The following is a 21,728-nucleotide window of genomic DNA, read 5'->3' on the forward strand; positions in this document are numbered from 1 at the left end:
GTTTCAAGAGTTTAGTGCAAAGAAGGTAGCATCCAGGAAAGTGCAAAGTGTGAGGTATTTAGTCCTGGTGCGGTTTTGTAACTCGGGAGCCTAGCAAATGGGCATGTCGGTATATTAGTCTGGACCTTGCTGTGGACTGTGGAGAGTGGCAGCAGCTTGTGGGGATTGGATAAGGAGGGTGAAGAGGGTAAGGTACACTGCCAAAAGTTAGTATCACCCTGTAGGGGCATCGAGGAGTGCGAGATGGATGGAATCTGTGATTTTCCCCAGTCTTTCTAGGATTCTTGGTGTTTTGTCAGAAAAGTTCCAATGCATTTGTGCACTATCTGATCCCACTGGACCAGAAAAGGGAAAGAAGCAATTGGCGATGGTCATCAGCAAGTTTGAGTCACCAGCACAACAGATGGAGCCAAGTTTCGTTGTGATAGTTGCATAGCCTGTAAGAAATTGCCTCTGTGCGCTGGGCCCAAGCTGGGTTAAAGTTCCAGGTTTGCAGAGCGATGAGCCTTGTGTAATGGATTTTCTTGTGTGCCTGGGCTAAGAGTGTATATTGAAAGTAGGGCTGGGCCTCCCCCCAAATGTAGGATGCGTTGAATGATTTGGTAATGAAGCTGCAGCATAGTCTTTCAATGGCCTGCAGGACCCTGAGGTAGTATTGTATGAGGTCCCCCAGGCACATAAGGTCTGGGCGCGCGAGGCCCAGCTCGAGTCTCAGTCTTGTTCTACTGGCCTGTCAGGGGGAAAGCAGGACTTTCTTGTAAGTGGTGATCTGGGAGTTCTGAAGAAGCATATTGAGGGCCCCAAGGTAGGGTAGGTGGCTGTAGTTAAGGGCCAGGGTCAATTTTGCTCTTAAGACTGACAGCATTAGAATTGCATTCGAGCTTTGTAGTTGGATACTTATGTTTTTCAGACTGTGGATGACACAGAAGGACTTGTCCCTGAGGTGCCTTGGATGAGCTGCTAGTTTGGCCACATCCGTAAACCAGACACCAAGGTAATTATAGGTTGGAGATGTGAAAATCTCTATGCATTCAAACCGCCAGGGTTTTTAATGTATTTTTACCAAAAGGCAACGACCTTGGTTTTGCCTTGATTTACCTGAAGTTTGTTCTCCTGGCTGTATCTGTGAAGTGAGTTGAGAGCTCTTCGTAGACCGGCTCGGGAATGGTCTATGATTGCAATGTCATCTCCATGCTGCTCGGTTGGAACGAGCATGCTACACAGCCTTGGTGCGATTCAGCTTGCCCCTTCCAGAGCAGTAACCAGGTCTGCAGTGTAAAGATTAAAAGGAGGCAGACTAGCAGACAGCCCTGTCGGAGCTTGTTGTTGGTGGTCACCCTAGCGGTGGCTGTGGAGGGACTTGTTTTTACCTGAACCCAAGTCTCCTGCTAGTGAGATTTTATTTCCTTAAGGAGCAAGGTCAGGATCCCTATGCCATTAGCTTCCCCATAGCTGGCCAAATCCACCCTATCGAAAGCAGAGCTATAGTCAATAAAGCACCAGAACAGAGGGGTTGCTTGCTCTTTACGGCTTGGTTGGATAAATGCGCCAATGCTATTATGTTGTTCATCATTGAGCAGCCAGGCCTGAATCCAGATTAGTAGAAAGGGGGATTATTTTATCTGAGGCTCCGGTTTTTAGCTTCTTCAACAGGTTATGGGTGTAGGCTTTAGCTTCAAGATCGAGGAGGGCGATGAGTCTGTAGTTTGCTGGATTGTATTGATCTCCCTTTTTATGAATTGGGAGGAGGATTGAGCCCCTCCAGGAGATCAGTATCATTACAGCAGCAAAAGCATAGTTAAAAATAGTGGCACTAGGATTCTGGCCAAGAGGTCTTGTTACAATGCCTTCTGTGAGAGTGATGCCATCTTGGACTCAAGGATGTGGGCCAGTGTGGGTTGGAGGAAGTGTTGTTGCTGTCGCCTGGTCCATTGAGTATTACTGCTTGACATAGTTGATTCAGCCCCTTTCTGTCATTTCGTTCTCTTTGGTTGGTGCTGAGTTGCCCAGGTGGTTTATGAACTTGCAAAGAGTGGAATGGTTCTTGTTTTTTAATGGGGTGAAACTCTGGGCCACTCTACTTCAATGTGCTCTTTTTTGTATTTCCATGCTTTCTGCTTGCAAGCTGATCTAAGAGCAGTAAGTAATTGGGCGTCTTGTATTATGTTGGTGCTTCTTCTACAGCTAAGCCCTCCGAACAATGCGCTTACATGAGTTAAGCTACTTAATTTAATAATGCTGAAGTAAAGGAGCTCCTTCTCAAGGGTTTCTGTTGACTGGTCCATAATGCCTCTTGAAGATCATCTACTAATTCCTCCCAGTGATCTAGCAGTGTTATCATGCTCATTGGCTTGGTGCATGACTTTCTTTCCTCAGTCTAGGATAGAAGTTTGCCTCCAAGGTTTTCTGACCGTTTGATCCTGTGAAGTCCTTAGTGATATTCTTCCCCAGTTGGTTCCCCTGGCGATGATAGTGATAGTGAATCATTAGATACTAATTGCAAAATTGCACGCAGAGGTCTGTGATGACTTTCGTCCCTGTCGTCGACTTCGAAGTCTTGGCGTTTGGAAGCCAGCACTTTGCTAACAAAGATGTAATTAATGGTGGATATGTTCCTGAAGGTGGGAATTGTACGCCAGTGGGGAGAGCAAGCTTCCTTTTGGGTGTAAATGAAATTTATGTTGTGGTTGTGAAAGAGAGACTGTAGGGTAGCAGCGACGCCTGTCAAGCAGAGGGAGTTAAGAGGCTTACCCTAGGCTCTGATGTTAAAGTCCCTGACTATGATTACCTTATAGGCAATCATGGCTACTAGTGGGAGTGCTGCGGGCCAGTGGGGCAGGGTGATGGATAGTAAACTCTGGCATATGGCCGACCGGAGTTAAGTACATAAATAAATAAATAAAACAAATTACATTGCGCACGCAGCAACCCCATTTGTATTGCAGCGCAAGCAATGTAATTTGTACTAAGCTCAACAGAATGTGCCCCCTGCCTCCAGGGAGAGAACATGTGGATATTTCTTCGACAGGAGGAGTTTGATATCTATTCCTCATTCTGCCAGCTGTGGCACGTCCTTGATCACTTGGACTTGATGTTGCTGTTGGCGAAGTCCTAACAGAATTGATTCTCCACGGGTTTTGACACAAAATTTCTTGAATTTGACGCAGGCATGGATGGGGGCCAGAGATGGTATATGTTTAAATAAATGACGTATATTTCCAAGATTTAGGGTGTCATGTGGTCCTTTTATATAGTATCTTGGGGTTCACACTTACTCATGAGAGCACACTGCTCCTTATTTGCAACTTTGGGCGCAGCTGTTTCGGTTTATGTGCTTGAGTTGACCGTGTTGTTCCAGTGCCCAACTATCTATTGTAGGATATTCATTTTGGGTGATGACCAATGTTGCCAGAGTGTGGTGCTTACTGTTATACAATAAGAACACAATCTGGAGGGCCCATATGGTGTACTTGCTGGGCATTATGCTTGGATCGTTGGCAGCGGGAGTCCTGTGTGCTGATATCCACCCTCTTCTTATTATTCTGTTGTACATGTGTGGTTCCGGGGCCTTGCTTACCATCTCAGGGACAAGACCTTCCTGCGTGTTTCTGGGGGTGAGAGGAGTCTAGGGGATGTGTCCTTACTTTCTTGTTTTATCTCAGTTCAGGCCTGAAAATTTGGTTTAGCGACGCCTGGTCATTTGCTGAGGGGTTCTGGATAGTTGACTGCAGTACAGCTCTTTTTGTTTTGGTGGTCTTTTTGTACTGTTTTCAGGAGCTGGGCCTGGTTGATGAGGACAGTGAGTCGTCCTGTGCGGCGGGACCGAGTGGGCCATGATTTGGCTGGGGGCTGTCAGTTAAATGTGTGATTCAGCTGTGGAGTAGCCCCTCTACATTTGATGGCTCTTGGTTTAGCAAGTTGTGGGTGCTCTGGCTGCTAGGTGTGGGGGTGTCGACTTTGCCCCTAACTGTGGTGACAAGTTCCCCAAGGATCTTGGGAAGAGTTGCCTATCTGTCAATGAAGGCCATGCATGAACAGGCATAAGTCTTTGCAGACAGACAGCCTTGAATATTATCTTCAGTGAAGCTTATCTTGATGCTCAAATTTACTAGGCACTGCTCAATCAACTGGAGAACTATTTTTGTGGACTGCCATATCAGTGCCTTGATTCTGGAGTTTTGTGCTGCACTTATGACTGTCAAGTGCATGTCCTCCATCCTGTTGGTGTCTTGCGTGTCTGGGAGGGATTCCCTTGTCACTTCTGGTGAGATCCAATGTTAATTCTATTTTAGTCTCCAGATTGTGAACAACAGAGGCAGAGAAGTTTGCTATGTCGAAATTGTGGGCGATTGGGTCAGTTGTGCACAAGATTGTTCCTGGTGACACTGAGAAGATAAACTGATTTGGAGCATGAGTAGCGGGAGAAGTGTAGTGATGGATTAGCGCAGTGGTTACTTGCACATTTTTTAGAAACTCTCCTTGACATGCAGCTTTTTCAGCATGTATTGTTGCCAGCTTCGATGGCTCCATTGCCTGGGAGTTGAGGGAGATGTTAGGGGACTGCCAAGGTTTCAGTGTATCATGCAGAAGTGCACCATTGAGCCTAGGGCATGATTGTAACCTCTGCTTCACATTTAGCACACTGGAATTATGATACTCAGGCCAATCATGAAACAGACCGCTTCAATGCCTTAGAAGTGGCTGGAGGTGGATGGATCTGATGGAGCTCTGGGGTTGGAAGGAGTTAGGACAAACTGCATGAGGAGGTCTTTTTGGAGGGCCTTAGTGGATGATATCAGTGCAGGATGCACCTGTGCAGTGCACTGAGTGTACATTGCAGTGACTAAGGTCATGGTGGCTTTCACCTCTGTGGCTGAATTGGAATGGGTCATAAATTTCCTTCTCAGCATTGTGAGGGTTCATCTGAGAGCTCCCACGTATTGTGCTTCACTGGGGCAGAGGTAGTGCAATTTACAGGGGTGCTTGGGGCAAGGCTAAGAGGCATTAATTCAGTGTATGCACTTGAGGGAAAACCCTAGCAATATGTATGTAGGCCCAAGCAGGCCTTTTTCCAAATAAAGTTCCCACTACTTGCTTACTGCTGCTGGGACTGTTAGTAAGAACTGTGGCACTGCCTGCTGGCGATGTTGAGTACTGGGGCCTTGTTGCAAGGTGGAATATAAGGTGGTATGGCTGGGAGGACTTACCATACAATATTCTCACAATACACTGGGATGATCCTTGGATTTAACAAGTATAATACTTAGCTCAGTCCTGGTGGGGTGGCAAACAGCAGTCAGGCATTACTGGAGGAACACGTATTAAGCACTTTACAGAACCATTACAGTGTATAAGTAATTGAGACAACTCAAAAGAAATCCAAGACTAATTTATAAAAACAGAGCCTACTTTAACACAGACATAGACACCAAAATTAAATGTGTATCATATGTACAACCAGAGTTGTGAATTTTTTGAAGTGTTGCAAAATTAACAAGTGCCGCTGGTACTTGCAGTTTCTCCAGTAGGTGCTGCAGGCTTTCTTGTGGTGTGAGAAAGCACTTGCAACTTACCAGCGATCCTTAATAAAGAAAGGTTCAAGCTCCCCTGAGTGTTTGGCTTCTTCAAAAGGGTAACTTTGTAGATGTGTGGATTTTGGCGGCCGGCCCGGTCGCGAAGATGCCCCGCTGCCACGGTGGTTCTAGCAGTGACTCACTCGGGTTACTGTTACTTGAACAGGGGAGTTCCAATGTTAAGGACTTGTAAAAAGCAAGAAGCTGCTTCGTGTCGCCTCATCCCAAACCCACAAGGGTAACACTTTGCATTGCCTTTTCCTGCAGCACCTACTGGAGAAACTGCAAGTACCAGCGGCACTTGCTGTGCCGATGCCTGTCGGGGCGGGGCTCAGACTGTGATGCGGACACTTAATAATACATGCTTGCAGGTGAATGGACAATGGAGCCTTTGAAAAAGATCGATTGCCGTTCGAAACGCAGGCTTTCTTGTGGTGTGAGGAAGCACTTGCAACTTACCAGCGATCCTTAATAAAGAAAGGTTCCAGCTCCCCTGAGTGTTTGGCGTCTTCACAAGGGTAACTTTGTAGATGTGTGGATATATATATATTAAATGTAATGCACTCTATCTCCTGGGTCCTGCGCCTAGGAGTACAAGTCTATGAGTGACTTTCTTACATTGAGGCAATAGTATGGGTCTGCAGCACATGGTGTATCGAGAGTTACTCTCAAGCAGACAGGCTGCTCTTGGAGGGCTGCAATGAAAGACCTGCAGACACACTTTTACTTGGGTCACACAGGGTGGCACAACCAGTGCTGCAGTTCTGTTGATCCCTTTACCATCCTTGTCCTGTGTACCACTGGTACTATATACTAGGGACATATTACTGGTTAAACAAACTTGACAATCAGGTGTACCATTTCATATAATTTTTCGGGGAAAGGGCACTGCTACTGAGGCCTGGTTAGCAAGTCCCAGTGCACAGATTCAAAAACCACCATCTAACAGTCTAAAATGGGGCACAAGGTGGAGAAGGGGGGGGGGGGGCATTTTTAAAGAAGTCCGGTTTCCAAAAGGCTTGAACCTGCAGCAATCCTTATGATCCTTGGACAGAGAAGTACAGGCTTGCAGGCATGGAATTCAGGAGGCTAAGGGGAGAAACTCATGCGTGGGGCAAGTAGGGCTCACCTGACTCTGCAAGCCGCAACCAGCCTAGCTAAGCCACTTCTGTCAGACCTGGGGGTACTCACTTGGCAGGGGCTAACTATAGCCACTGCACTCGCCTCTCATACCTCCGATATGCACAGGGTGCTGGGCACCATGCTGGGGCCACTTTGATGCGGGCCCAGCTCAAGACTCAAGGCAGCTTTACCAGGGGAGTGAGCAAACAGCAAAAGCTGCAGGTGCGAGAGTTTTAGGCATGCAGGAGGGTAGTAGAAGCACAGCACACCCACCTCTACTGCCTGCCATGCTGCAAGATGTGCTTTGGGGCTACAGTGTGCTTTAAAAAGCACATCGATTCACTTTGGCGATCCAGGTCACAGTCAGCATGGCCTCCATGATCTCGGTTTCATTGGCTTCCCTGGTGGAAAAAAGACACCGCTTCCACTGACACACTGACTCTGCCCCTCTGCTCGCTTCCACATTTGCCAATGAAACAACGGAGGGTCGTAACACGCTTGTCACACGAGATAGTCAAGAGTACCTTGAGGGAAGCTTTTGTGTACATGTAGGGTGTGCTAGGATGTGTGCTAGTGAGAGACAAGCAAAATGGAGGTGCCTGGTAGGTTGCTGGAAGTGAATGCGGCTGTTCAGGTAGGTACTGCATTAAGGTATTCCTAAGTATTGCAATGGGGCTTCAGTTCACCGGGTATCAGGGGATTTTGGGATCCTCCATGCGGTGTATGCCCTATAAATGATGCCTCGATCAAGATTTAAATAAGAAACCTACTTTATCCCCTCAGACACTAGAGCTTAATGCTGAGGCCGAGAAGTTTCACTAAATATGCATGTTTAGTGGCAACCATTTCATCTGCATGTGATCTTCTGAATACAAATTACATATATGTATTAAAAATTACATATATGTATTTTAGTAATGCAAATTTAACAAAATCATCATACATTAATATGCAACTGACTACTGTTAAATAAAAATAATTTATAATACTTACTGTGAAGAAACTGAGAGATGTTTATTGTCCATTTTTCAACTATATCCCATGTTGTTGTTACTTTTCCGCATTTTAGTTGACTTGACTGTTCCTTGGCTTCAATCCAACAAACTGTTTGCCTATCATAAATAAAATCCAATGTCTGAATTCCAATTCCATTCACTGAGCTTGCCGTAGAGATATTACTCCCGTTGAGGTGCAGCACGTCAATAGATTCAGAGCTTGCAATAAGAAGTACTGGATACCTCTCTGCAGGTTCTAAAAAACAGAGCACACATGTTGGTACAATTGAGGTATCTAAGGGCACTTTCATAAAATATGATGTAAGTGAACTTCTCAATCATTAGTTGCATTGTTTCTGGTAAGCATGCTAAGCAGGTTTGAGGCTTTTCAAAAGTGGCTGTGCTGTTATCCACACTACTCATGTGGATCAGGTTCCAGGTAAATAAAATATCTGTTAACATTTTCTAACATATGTTTACATCTGACCTTGCTTTAATATTTTCCCACTTCATCAAAGGAGGAGGCAAATGAGGTCTCCAAAATAGTACGAATAGGAAGCATGATCAAAAACCTTTCCGTACTATATTAAACTCAACAATTAGACATATGTTTGCAGTAAACCGACCAATAGGTCACAAATATTAGGGGTGTGCAAAATTGTGTAATTTTGTGGGGTGAAGATTTTGATAATTTTCACAAAATGTATCCTGTTGTCTTGTGCAGCACACATTGAAAAAGCAAAATGCCTTGGATTGTTTATGTCTAGGAAGGTGTCCCTTCCTGCACATAAACAATCCTTAAAAAAAATGACATTTTGTAACTTCCATGTGTACTACATTAAGCAGCACACATAGAAGTGACAGCATGGCATTTCTGGATTAATCATGTGCAGGGAGGGAGACCTTTCTATACTTAAACGATCCTCCCCTGCACGCAGACACCCTAGCATAGCGTCAGGGCAGGAGGAAAAGCACAGCTACACCATATCCTTGTAAATATTGCAGCCTTGCATTTCTGAAGTGGCGGAGTGAGGCGTTAAACCATGACGGCTAAAGCCTCACTCCACCACTTCCTTGTACATATGGCCCTGAGGATCTAAAAATCATGTTAAATATTATCAAGTTAAATGTTACCAGCTTTGCTCATTTTCATGAAAACAAAATTCATGATTTCCACTAATTTGCTTCCATAAATGCATATCATATAATAGAAAGAGCTTTTTAAAAATATCAACATTTTTTGTACATATGTAATGTCTATCATGCAGTAGTATAAAACGTATATTGAGTATTGTGTGCTTTTGATTGGATCTCTGTTAGAAATTAGGTTTCTGGTTGGCAGAGATATGCACGCTCTCCAAGCAGGAACCAGTCCAACATAATCTTCAATCAGCATAATGAAGTGTCCATACACAACTGAAATAACAGAATTGTATGAAAAGGATGGCAAGATCATGAGCATGACATAACATTCCATAACTCAAAATAATATAACATGGCATAGCGTAGGATAGCAAAACATAAAATAACATAACCATAAAATATTATAACATAGCATAGCATCAGATAACATAACGTGGTACGACAAGAATTGACAAAAAGTGAAATTGCTTAATAAAGCTTGATCTGTAAACCACTTTTAACACAAATGTGACATGCAAGTATAAATGTAATACATTGTTTCTCATACAGTGCTTCATTAAACATCAATAATATCTAAGCAATGTTGACAGTGGTTGCATTATAGCTTGATTTACCTTTGCCTATGTTTGAACATAGATTTGCATTTCAGAGTTGTCACTGGTTGAAGGCGTGTAGCATGCAATCAAACCTTACAAAACCTAATGAACACAACATTTACTGAAGACATGGGTGAATATTTGCGAGGAACTAATTCAACAGTTTATATAAAATCTTTCGAACAGTAATCAAACTCATCTAAAATGATCTACGCAGCCTATTGAGCTCCCATACATGGATGTAAATGGCAATATAAACGTTGTGATTAGGATATATGCCTCTAGGAGGAATGTCAAAGCATAAAATACTGCAGGGCTTTTAACTTCAACGATATGGCTTATGCGAATAAAAACACTTTGGGTGTATTGTTATGATTCTCTGTTGAAAATTACATTGTCCATGAAATCTAAAGGAAATAATAAGCATTGGTATACTCGAACATGTACAACGTTTTCCAGGAAATCGAAAGAATGATAGTTTTTTTTACATGAAAGTTACTTTGGCATCCATTGGATATTTTTGCTGGACAAATTGACACACATTTGTATCTTAATGACTTCAAATATATTGACTAAAAAAAGCCTTAGACAATCATAATGTAAGCACAATAAAAAAAGTAAAGTAACTTGTAGGCCATTGTAGTGCCAGATTTATTTTTATATCATCATCATCCTGAAGCTTAAAACTGAAGAAAGCCTATGGATCCTTCTGCATCTTGCCCTCATGAAAACAAAGAAAGGACAAAAGACCTTCAACAAATCAAAAACATTCTCTTAGAGTTGGCCCTCACAGTCCTTACAATAATTTTAAATAAGGAGAATGTGAAACTCTTTAAAGCACCAATTTACTTTTATCCTCATGAAGGAAAGAACACGTGAATGACTTTCACCAAAGATTAGATGGGTTTCTAAGCAGTAGTAACACACCACCAAAGGAGGGTACAATCAATCAATAACCTCATCTTATATCCCATGTCAGCCTAATCCTATCCACTAGCTCAATTCCTCCAGTATATCATGCCCTTTAAACATTCTGCTTTCTACTGGACACAAAGAACTATCAATATGTTGTCCTGCAAAGACCTAGAAATGTCCACAATCATTTTAAATTATATATCCCCTATACAATCTGAAAATACCATCACAACAACAAAACTGACTACTCACACAGCACACAAAGTTCTTCAGCTCAGACTTATAACAGTACACAAAAAAGCTCTATTAAAAAGAATCAACTATTGCACAAACAGGAAAGCACCTTATGGTTAACCATCTTTTTTAAAACCCTTAAATTCCTTAAAAACGTCAAAATACTGTAAGGGAAGAAGTTAACTGTAAAAGTCTACAACCATCTAATAATAATAATAATAAGACCATTTCTTAAGCGCCTGGTTACACCTATGACGGTGTGTCCCCGCGCTGAAAAACTACTGCTCCCGGATGAGGCTAAAACCAAGTCACCCTAAAGTTCTAGAATGTGTCATAATGTTATTTACTTGGGAAAGAGGTGAGTTTTTAGATTTTGTCTGAATCTTGTTTCGGAGGGCTCCATCCGAAGGTTCAAGAGGAGGCTATTCCAATGCTTGCTAGCTAAGAAACGGAAGGAACTACCTCCCATTCTGGACCTGTGAACGCGGGGGAGTTTAAATAACATCACTCCAGCGGATCTGAGATTTCGAATAGGGCGATGAATGATAAGGAGTCTTTGCAGGTAGTTTGGGCCAGAGATGAGCATCTTATTACACAGCAATGGGAAAATCCATATCTAAACCTTGGCACCAACCTCAAACTAATTGACTCACACTTTAAAATGCTTTTAAGTATCAAACTTGGAGACCATTCTACCCGACTCTTTCCAACACACTAAAGGGACACTCACCCTCTTGACACCTCCATCACAGGTCCACATGGTTCTCCCCATACCCTTATGTTTTCCTCAATATCCTTGCACAATCATTGTTCCTCACGCTCAATCCCAACACACCTAAAGCTTCCAACCAGTTCCTTGGGTGAGTAAGAGAAGGAAGTACAACAAATCAACTGAGGAAAAGTATCCTTCTTGTCGGCATTTATTTGGTGTCAGGACTCCATTATTCTTTGCATTGCCATTTTGTGTCAAACAACTCTGCACAACCCTACTGGTTGTTTCTGCTAATGTCTGATGAAACTCTAACTGTCACAACCACCCTGCCCTTCCTGCTCCTTGTGGTTGAGCCAATTTCGAAAAAGGGAACAAAGAATTGGCCTCACCACCCTCGGACTGAACTCCTGCACACCCCACCCTGTTTCGCAAGACTTGGTCACACCACCGTCCCAGAACTTGTTTCATTCACATATCCTGCTGTTCAAGATCTGTCTGCTCTCTCACGTGCATATCCTGTTTTGCAAGACTTATCCATAATCTTTTGCACCATCTGTTGCAGCACCGTCCTGTCTGAACAAAGGATGGCGTAACTGCATTCTGACTCAGAGGGCACCAGGCCCCCATCCTAACTGGTTTCTCAAGGTGTGAAATGTGTATATGAGGCCTGTAAGCTGCGGAGTAAAGCAGCAGCCTCCTCTTTCTTGTCTCCGACAAGCTTGGGACTCTGTTCCATAGCCCGGGCTATTCAAATAAAACTCCTGCAGACGAAGGCTCCTGTGTCTCCTTTTTCTATATAAGGAGGGTATGGAAGACTTGGGCGGTTCCCCCGCAGACGAGACCCAGTAAGTGGGTAAAATGGTTCTTCACAACCCTCCAGGACCACAAAAAGTGTGGACATTCACCCTTGATCATCCAACACCACACCAGTTACAGACCATAACTTTTCCTCTCAAACATTGCCTCTCAAGGCTCAATAAGACCCCCATGTTCTCTCCACTCCTTCCAGCTATAACCCTCACTCACAATTACAGAATCATAAGTTACACCAAGACATACCTTTTTGGGGAGGAGGAGTGAACTGCCATGTCTAAGTGGGTGAAGCTTTCGGCTCCCCAGCCACTCAGCCCTGTTTACACTCATCCTGCCGTTGTAGACTCCTGCTGATTCTCCAAATGGAGTTGTGAGATCTTGTGCAGATGGTTGGTCCCACTAGGCTGAATCTGATTGCTCCAGAGCGGAGTGGGAGCAACAATGCAAGTCCAAAAATGCAACTGTCATACTTGATACTGGAGGTGTGAGAAATGACAGGGCCTAAAGGTGCTCGTAGGTGTGCTGACGAGGAGCTAAGGCAGTCGAAGGGTTCCACATCACAGAGCCCAGATACAGAGTGTAATTGTCGCCAAGACTGGTTACACTGGCAGAGATGTACTCATTTCCATGCCCAGGAGCCTAATGATGTGTCCTATGGGTTGAGGGTGCTGCACGTGCAGCTGAGAGCACCTGAAATTGAGGTGTGGGGCCACCCTTTCTGATTCTCCTGTCAGGCTGGAGTATGGGATATTGGACAATTGGTGTTGGGCAAGCCTCATGTGGACATTAGCAGAGCATCCCTGCAGGAGCTGCTCTCCCTGACAACGGGGCTATGTATATTCTGTACTTTAGTCATGCCTTTCAGTACCAGTTAAGCAATGATGAAGAGTCACAGGTGGCCGGAGGTCACATGTGCTTCTTGTGCACGGTGGGACTGTTCTTCCTCCTCCCAGACTTATGTGAGACAGGTCTTGTTTCAGTAGATGTGCTATGTGCAACAAAGAGCATATGAATAGTATCACACAAGATAGCTAGCTGGCTCTTTCCAACCCTTAAAGGATTGGGAGTACCCTCTTGGTACAAATTCCATCAAACATGTACTTTTGGCTGCTGATATCTTTTAGAGTTCCCTCATGCATGAATCACTGGTGGTGCTTTGGCTGGTCTCACCTTGCTTTTTCTCCTTTTATTGCCAGCAGTTAGCTGGATGGGACGTACAAGGTTTGCTGCCAGGAAGGGTAGATCACTGAAATATAAATAGCAGTCTGCTGGTGGTGGCATAGCTAGGAAATGCTTGTCTGTATTGGGGCCCTCTGGAGACAAATATTTGAAGCACAGGCCACTGTGAACACATTTGACACTATTACCACAATGAACTCCAACAGTGGCCACTTTGGGAACAAAATAGATTCAATAGTGGTAGAGCTAGGGTTGATGCAGACTGATCATGAGGAAATTGTGGTAAAAGTGAAGATGGAGGTCACAAAGCTGGTACTCACACAGAGACAGATAGACTCAAGCAGCCTGAAAGATATGTCAGATAAAACCTGGGTCCTGGCAAGTTGGGTGGATGATTAGGAAGGATGTGTGAGGTGCAATAACCTGAGAACAGTGGAGCTCCTTGAAAGATCAAAGGTAATTACATGGTACCCTTGTTGGGGGACAGACTACAGGATGTGGTGGCCCCCGAGGGCCAATCAAAGTTCTTCACCCAGGTAAGGACACTAATTTTACCCTCTTGTCCCCCCTGACCAGTAGCACTTCTGAGATTGGTTGTGGCTAAATTATTACAGTACTTGGATAGGGACGTCATCCCGACACAGGCTCATATACTGGGCACTTACTCAGTGGAAAATGCAAGTGTACACATATTTTCAGACTTTACTTTACTTGTTCACTCTCAATATGCTCTATGGGAATTAGGGCAGACCTGTGCTCTGCTGTTCCAAGCTTGGTTGATGGTGTAAGCAGAAGGAAAGGTTAATTTCTCCAATGACCCCTCTGAGGCATGTACCTGAATTGAAAGGTGAGACTCAGGAATAGTATCTATCTCACAGGAGTTCTCTGGTGGAGAGTGAGCGGGCAGGAGACAGCAGAAGGGTACACGACTGATGGAATTGCAAACTGAAACTCAAATTGTGAGAGCTGTGATTGCAGCTGAATCACTGAAAGAATTGTATTAGTTTCCAAGGACCAATCAACGGATTGCTGGGTGCGTAGCCTCCGAGATGGAGAGCACTAGGGAATCTGACTTGGCTGATGAACTTGCTATACTGATGACACTATTTGTCTTGATACCTCACACTTGTCCCTTTTAAACTTGAGCAAGCTGTGTGATCTGGTTGGGTATTGTTGGACCTCACACTTTTTGCAGGATTATCCCAATTTGTTTGCCTTCCTTTGAATGTTCTTCTGACCTGTTTTTGTTGGTGTAAAGAAGTTCAAAGGTGGGTTGTAAGTGAAATAAGTATTTATTATAGAATAGGATCCCATCCACAGGATAAACAGTCACCAGTAGCAAGGTCCAAGCTCAACTGCCTGGATACTCTAAAGTCAACAATCACAAAATCTGTACAGAGCATTCCAATGCATGTGGTAACCTGGCAACAAGCTGCATTGGCAGGATGCCACAGTTGGCTTTAGTACTCTGGGCATTTTACCACTGCTAACCAGTGCTAAAGTGCACATGTTCTATTTCTAAATTGTATTGGTGATTGGATTATCTATGATTGGCATATTTGATTTACTTCTAAGTACCTAGTAAAGGGCTCCAGGTGTGACCAGGGCATGTAAATCAAATACTACAAGTGGGGCTGCAGCACAAATTGTGCAACCCACATGAGTAGCCCTGCAAACGTCTCAGACCTACCTCTGAAATGTCTGTGTGTGCAATTCTAAAGTGCCATTTTGTTCTGGTGAGTACACCCACTTGCCAGGCCTAAACCTTCCCTTTTTCTACATGCAAGTCACCCCTAAGGTAGGCCCCAGGCAGCCCCATGCCATGGTGCAGTGTATTTAGAAGGTAGGCCATGTACTGGTTTATTTTACATGTCCTAATAGTGGCTATTTCATTTTTCGCTATTACAAGGACTCTCTCTCTCATCAGGTAACACGAGGATTGCTTTGCAATATCATTTAAGTGTAATTTTCCATTGGAAGCTGGTAGGGATTTGGAGTTTGGGGTCTTTAAACTCGCTATTTGAAAGTCCATCTTTTGGCGAAGTTGGATTTCAAATTGTGTGTTAGAAAATGCGACTTTTAGAAAGTGGGCATTTCCTTACTTAAACATTCTGTGCCTCTACCTGTCTGTAGAATCTACGTCTGGGTTAGAATGACAGTTGGGCTCTTGTAAGTCACTCTAGCCAGTCACACAAAAGGTGCTGCAATGTGCCTTGCATATCCTGATGGGCCATCACCAGGCTGCTGGGTCTTATTGAGAGTAGTGGGAGGAGTTGGCTCTGACACCTTAATAGGGCTTTGCCTGTCCTCACACAAAGCTGTCTCCGTTCCCCTATAGTGCATTTGAAGCTAGGTCAGGGAAAGGCAGAGTCTTGTGCACTACAAAGACTTTCCTTTGAAATGTGACTACTTCAAAGCAGAAAGGGTTAAAAGTAGTGGACCTCTGACACCCCCAAATCAGAATACTTCTAGACGTAGGGCATTCTCCTAGGAGGAAGAGATGGATGCTGTAGGAAAGACTGCCACTCTACCTCTGGCTTTATTGTGCTGGCCTGCTGCTTGCTTCTTCTGTCCTGTGTGTGAAAGGACTGAACTTTGCTTTCTGTATCCTACTTCCAAATTTCTCGAAGGGACTTCACCTACCAGTGCCTGGGCTCTTCTGATGAGAGTTCTTACTTGCCAAGTGGTGTCAAATCCAGTTTCTGGGGCCTTGGAAGCAGAATCTGGTAAACTGAATGAGAAAATCTACTCATCGACTTCCAGCATTTGTTTTTTATTGACCCATCTCTACAAACTTTGACCATCACCAATGTCAGCACTGGAGTGTGGTTCCCAATCTGTGCCTCGACCACAGCTTACACTGCTGACGAATCACCACAGCATGAGTTTCAACTACTGCATCATCGAAATCCGTGATGCACGGCTCCGAATGTGACGCAGCACCTGCTTAATCACTATGGAACAGATGCAGCACGTCTGGATTTTCAACCCATAATCCCTGGGTGTCAATTTCTTCATCAATGTTGCCCAGCAGTAAGGAACTGAGGTCGTGTGTCTGGATACATTACCTCATGTTCCTGTAAGGAACCAATGTATCACTGCCCTTGACGTTAAGGAATCCTTGCATCACCTCACCTGCATAGCAGTAAGAAACCGACGCATCACCTCCCATGGTAGTAAGTAACTGCTGTAACACCTTCCCTGGGAGTAAGGAACTGACCCATCTCTTTGATTTCCGATGCCTCAACTCCCCTGCGCATTTATTGTCTTTGAATGTTTGACTGATCCGAGGTACTTTGTGCTAAAAGAAACTCATCCATAGATTCCTATTGACAGAACTTATTTAAACTTTGAAAAAAGATATTGTTACTTGTGCATGTTGGATTTTTGTCATTGTGGTCTTATTTTATTTAAAGTAATATTGGCTATATTCTCAAACTGGTTTGGACTCATTTTGTAGTGTTTTCTCTGAGTTACTGTGTCTGTATGTACAAATGCTTTGCACATTTCCTCTGAGATAAGCCTCACTAATTGTGCCAAGCTACCAAAGGTTGAGAGCAGGGGTTATCTTAGCTGTGTTTTCCCTTATCATGACTAGAGTGAAAGTTCCTACTTGAACAAGGTGTAAACCATTGCCAATTAGAGACCCCATTTCTAACTGTTATCATCAGCCAGTATATTTTACAGGTACTAAACAGTAAACATGAGGCAGCAGAGGGAATGCTGCTAACTTAGTTTGCACCTATTGCTTCCACTGCAGTTTATTTATTTTAACTCCTACAAACAGCTTTCAGTGTGGGCTGTTTGAGCTGCGATGGTTGTGCATAAAAAGTAAAGAGTTATTCAAAGTTTAGACAGGAGGCACTGCTATCACAGGGGTAGGAGGGTTATGTAGGTGTGGTGGGTTGTTATTGGTATTTTGTTACCTCTGTTTATTGTTTTGAGTCTAAGGTGAAGATGTATTTGCACAACAATGAATCTTACTATCTAAGCAGGGCCAAACAGGGGATTATAAACTACAGGTTATTGATATGAAATGCCTATATTGACACAGGTTGGGGGGGGGGGGGTTACAATAATAACATTGAACATGTAGTGCATCAATTCCTGTGGCAAGTGTTATAAGGTGCAGGCATATATAAAGTGACATAGGGCTCCGATTTCCTTTTTTACAAACGTCTCATCTTACAGGGGAGAAGGGTCAGGCCCTCAAATATAGATGGAAAGTGTGTATTGCAATGGTTTTAATTACCTATGCAAATAAAAACTATATATACATATACATACATTGAAGATGAAAGGAACCCTTGTATTGAACAACATACTCTGCATTTGCCAGGAAAGCCTTTTATGGATGTGGCCAGGGTTCCATGTCAGTTGCTGTCTGTAGAAATATGTCCAAAGGGAAGGTTTGTAACGTTGATTGGTAGGCTGGATGGGAATGACATTGCCTTGATAACTATCTATGCACCAAATGTACACCAAAACTAAATTTCCCCAGGATACTAGAACGGGAGGACTTTAATTGTGTCACTGATGTTATGGAATATGGTTTGCAACCCCTGCTGGGGCCTTCTGGGAAAGACAGACATGCAGGCCCTCATGCCTTGCACGTCATAATAGAAGCTGAAATGATAGTTGGAGAGCTCACAAGCCCAGTGGAAGACAATATTCTAATTATTTCCTTCTCCACAACCTGCACTTTAGCATAGATAAATTCCTATATTTTCTACAAATGCATGTGAAATTCACAGATTTGGTTTACCTGGCAAAGACCTATTCTGGCCATAAGAGTTTAATTATGATGGCACAATGGACTGCCCCCAGACCAGACATCCCTAAGTGGAAATTGAACATAGCTCTGTTTGAGGACGCAGCATTTTTTTGGCTACACTACAGGAGGAGACAGTAAAATATTTGTGCCTCATCTAGTTATGTGAAATGGAAGGTTTTTAACATAGTTGAGAGGGGTCACTGTATTGCTATTGGGTCAGGTTGCATGTGCAACTCCATTCAGATGTACTGAAATAGGAGCAGGTACTGAACACTCTTGTGAGAGATGTGGGGGATGACGGGGAACATGCCTTTGGCCAGGATGATTTGTGACCTTTGGTTGGCTGGAAGGGGTACGAGGCAAGGCTTGCCCATCCCCTCTGCCTTGTTTTCTCTGGCCGTTGACCACAGGCACTGATGTTGAGACACGGACAGAGTTTTTAGGGATTATGGATTGGCATACTCCTACTGTACATCATTCTATATGCAGATAATATGCTTTTACATTTGCATGGTGATGAGGTAGGTGTACGGGGAGCTATCGGATTTTAGGAGGAATTTGGTTTCCCTTTTGCGACTGACGGTGAATTAGGACAAATCCTGTAGGTACATGGTTAGGGTAGATGGAGAAGGGTGCTGTCAATCCAAACTGGCAATGGAAATACATTGGGAACCCGAGATGATAAAGTATTTAGGAGGTCCACATTTATAAATTGGCAGAGATACTACTGGAAGGAAATATCATGGTTACAAAGGCATCACTTAGGTGGACTATCATGTTTAAGAACACACTTCCCCCACATCTGCTACCTCAGTTTGCAGTGCTGAATATTGAGATCCCCAGGACCATGTTCCAAGAAACAGATTGAATGCTCATGGAACTAATTTGGGGTGCAAAGAGACATAGGATAGCTCTGAATAAATTAAAAATCCCAACAGAGGAAGGAAGCTTAACCGTGCCTGATTATGAGTTTTATTATCTAGAAGAGCAGATGCAAGAGGTAGCCAGATGGCAAGGTGCTTGCTGGGATGGACTTTCATCTGGTGCTGTTGGCACACTTCCTTGTATGCTTGTGGTACAGTTGGTATTGAACCTCTTTAAGAGTAGAGTAGTTAAAACCTAATTGGTATTGATCAGGGCCAGACATACCTGTCATCAGGCATTTCCCCAGGAGGCTGGAAGGGTGTGGGCCGGTTTTGTTACTGGGGGTCTGTCCACTCCAACAAAAGCAGCAAGCAAGTTTTTTCATCCTCCAAGCACTTTGCAGTGCTTCCCCAGCGATTGGTTCGAGAAAACCGCCAGCACTGCTTTAGGGGCCAGATGTAGGTAGCCCTTTACCGGTCAGAAACGGGCGAAAATACCAATTTTCGGCCTTTTCCGACCCATAAAGGGCTATGGAGATGTAGGGGCTAAAAAACGTAAATTTTCGGTAATTTTACCGAATCGGTAATTTTACCGAATCAGTAAAATTACAGAATCGGAAATTTACAGATTCTGTACATTTTACCGATTCTGTAAATTTACCATTCGGTAAAAATACCGAAAATGTCTTTTGTGATGTAGGTAGCACGTCTAACAGTGCTACAGGGTCTTTAGAATTCGGTATTTACCATGCAATACAATTGCATGGTAAATTACGAATTATTGTGTACATGCACATCTGTGCATGTACACCTGTGCCATGTGCACACAGACATGTCCTAAGGGTGGTATGGCTCACTGGTTAGAGGCGGCAGACCCGGAAGCAGAAGACGGCCCGGGACCAGGGTTCAATTCCCGACGCGGCAGGGTCGTGAACCAGGGTCAGCGGACTCAATAATTCTTGCCTCTGTGCCTACTCTAACCAGGGATCACACTCGGCAACTCTGGGCATTAGCTTGCCTCATCTCCACAACGGCCCCCCACAAACCCCCACAAACGCCGGGGATGCCTGTTTTCACCTTGGAGATACCCAGGAGGCACATCTCACAGGGAAAGCCAGGAAGGGTTCCCCAGCGGTCTATAGCGCCAGGACGCCTCCGGGTAGCAGTGCGCTTTACAAGACACACACACACACATTGCACACAAGCCTGTATTTGGGGTGCTAGAGGGAGTCAAAGTGACACCCCCTGCACCCTTGTTGGAATCGGTATTTACCGATTCGGTAATGCCCATTGATTCCTATGGGCTTCAATGCCCATAGGAATCAATGGGCATTACCGAATCAGTATTTACAGAATCGGTAAATACCGAATATCAACGATTCGGTATTTACCGATTCTGTAATACCTAATTCCCCCCCTCTATTTTACCACTTCTTAAATACCAAATCAGTAAAATTCGGTATTTAAGTAGTGGTAAAATAACATTACCTACATCTAGGCCTGGGTTCCCAGGCTGGTCCGGTCATTAATCAAGATGGACAGTGTTTTCTGGAACCGTGCCTAGTATCAATGGGGCTTAGGGAGAGTCAGCTGACAGTTTAACCTGCCTTGAGAGAATATGGTGCTGCTGAGGAAGACCCCAGCCAAAGTGATTGCAAGGAGCCCAGACAGGAGAGCAGTTCTTGGGCTATAAGCAGCTACCTGCTACTGGAAGGAGTTAGATTGGTTCTGGAACTGTAACCGAGCGGTATACAACCAATGAGGCTACTAGGGACAAAAAGGGCCGATGAGCATGTACCAGAGCACTCCCAACTTTAGAGAGAGGCGTTTAAAATTAGCTCCAAGGAAAAGCTGAATCTTTTCTGACCAAGATGAACTAAATAGACACTCCTCATAGCTGGTGCTTACCAAATGGAGCAACACTCATTAAACTCCAGAAAAAAAAGCTGAACAAGGATAGAGAAAGGATGGAGAAATTCACTTTTGTTTAGCCCCTGATGGCATAAATTGGTGTTATTTTTTTCATACCACAACATGTATTTGCATTCAGGGCTAAAGAAAGTACATTTGGGAGGAAACAAAAAGGGCTGCCAGACCCATAATATTACTATGAAAAATAGGCTTGAAACGGACAGCTATGTAAGTACGTAAGTAAGTAAGGTGATTATAAAGTGCTCGAATGCCAAGGCATCTTGGCACTGGTGTTGCAGAGAAATGCAGCAAAACCAGGGGAAGTTCAGGTCACTACATTGGAGGGAAGAACCAGGTTTTAACCCCGCTCCTAAATTGTTATCTGTCAGTTTGAAGTCCAACGGTAAGTGGTAGCTTATTCCAGAGCTTGGATGCTGGGTAGGAGAGACATCTACCGCCTCATCTTGCCTTGTTAATTTTTAGGAATGTTGACCAGTGCTTTCTTATCTGATCTCAGCATGTGGTGGGGGGTGTACCATTGGAATAGTCTGTGATAGTCTGTTGGCCATCCTCCATACAGGGCTTAGTGAACCTGACATATTGCCTTAAACTCAATCCTCTGCTTAACTGGAAGCAAAGTAGGTTCCTAATAGTCCAAGGTTCCTAATAGCCCCAGAGGTGTGATTGAATTTGGGGATATTCAACAAAGGTTCGGGCTATGTAGTACATAATTTACATTTGTTAGGCACAACAATGTGTCCTGGAAACTAATGTTAACTTCACAGTTTGGTTTTGCAGTGTGCATGTGGGACACAAGGCTTACTTGTATGTACACATAAGCCAATATGATCTGACTCTAAACTACAAAGTCCTGGGTGGGGGCAAATTCACCAACTAT

General features: G+C 43.9%; 1 protein-coding gene across 1 annotated transcript in view; it reads right to left on the reverse strand.

Annotated features, from left to right (window-relative positions):
- The window catches only part of LRP1B (LDL receptor related protein 1B), a 3,669,685-nt gene that overhangs the window by 2,725,021 nt on the left and 922,936 nt on the right, over positions 1 to 21,728 (reverse strand). Inside the window, exon 6 of the mRNA XM_086955170.1 lies at positions 7,689 to 7,946. Coding sequence (XP_086811296.1) covers positions 7,689 to 7,946 — 258 coding nt within the window. The remainder of the gene's footprint in view (positions 1 to 7,688; positions 7,947 to 21,728) is intronic.

This window comes from Lissotriton vulgaris, chromosome 2_1 (assembly GCF_964263255.1).
Source record: "Lissotriton vulgaris chromosome 2_1, aLisVul1.2, whole genome shotgun sequence".
Taxonomy (NCBI): Eukaryota; Metazoa; Chordata; class Amphibia; order Caudata; family Salamandridae; genus Lissotriton; species Lissotriton vulgaris.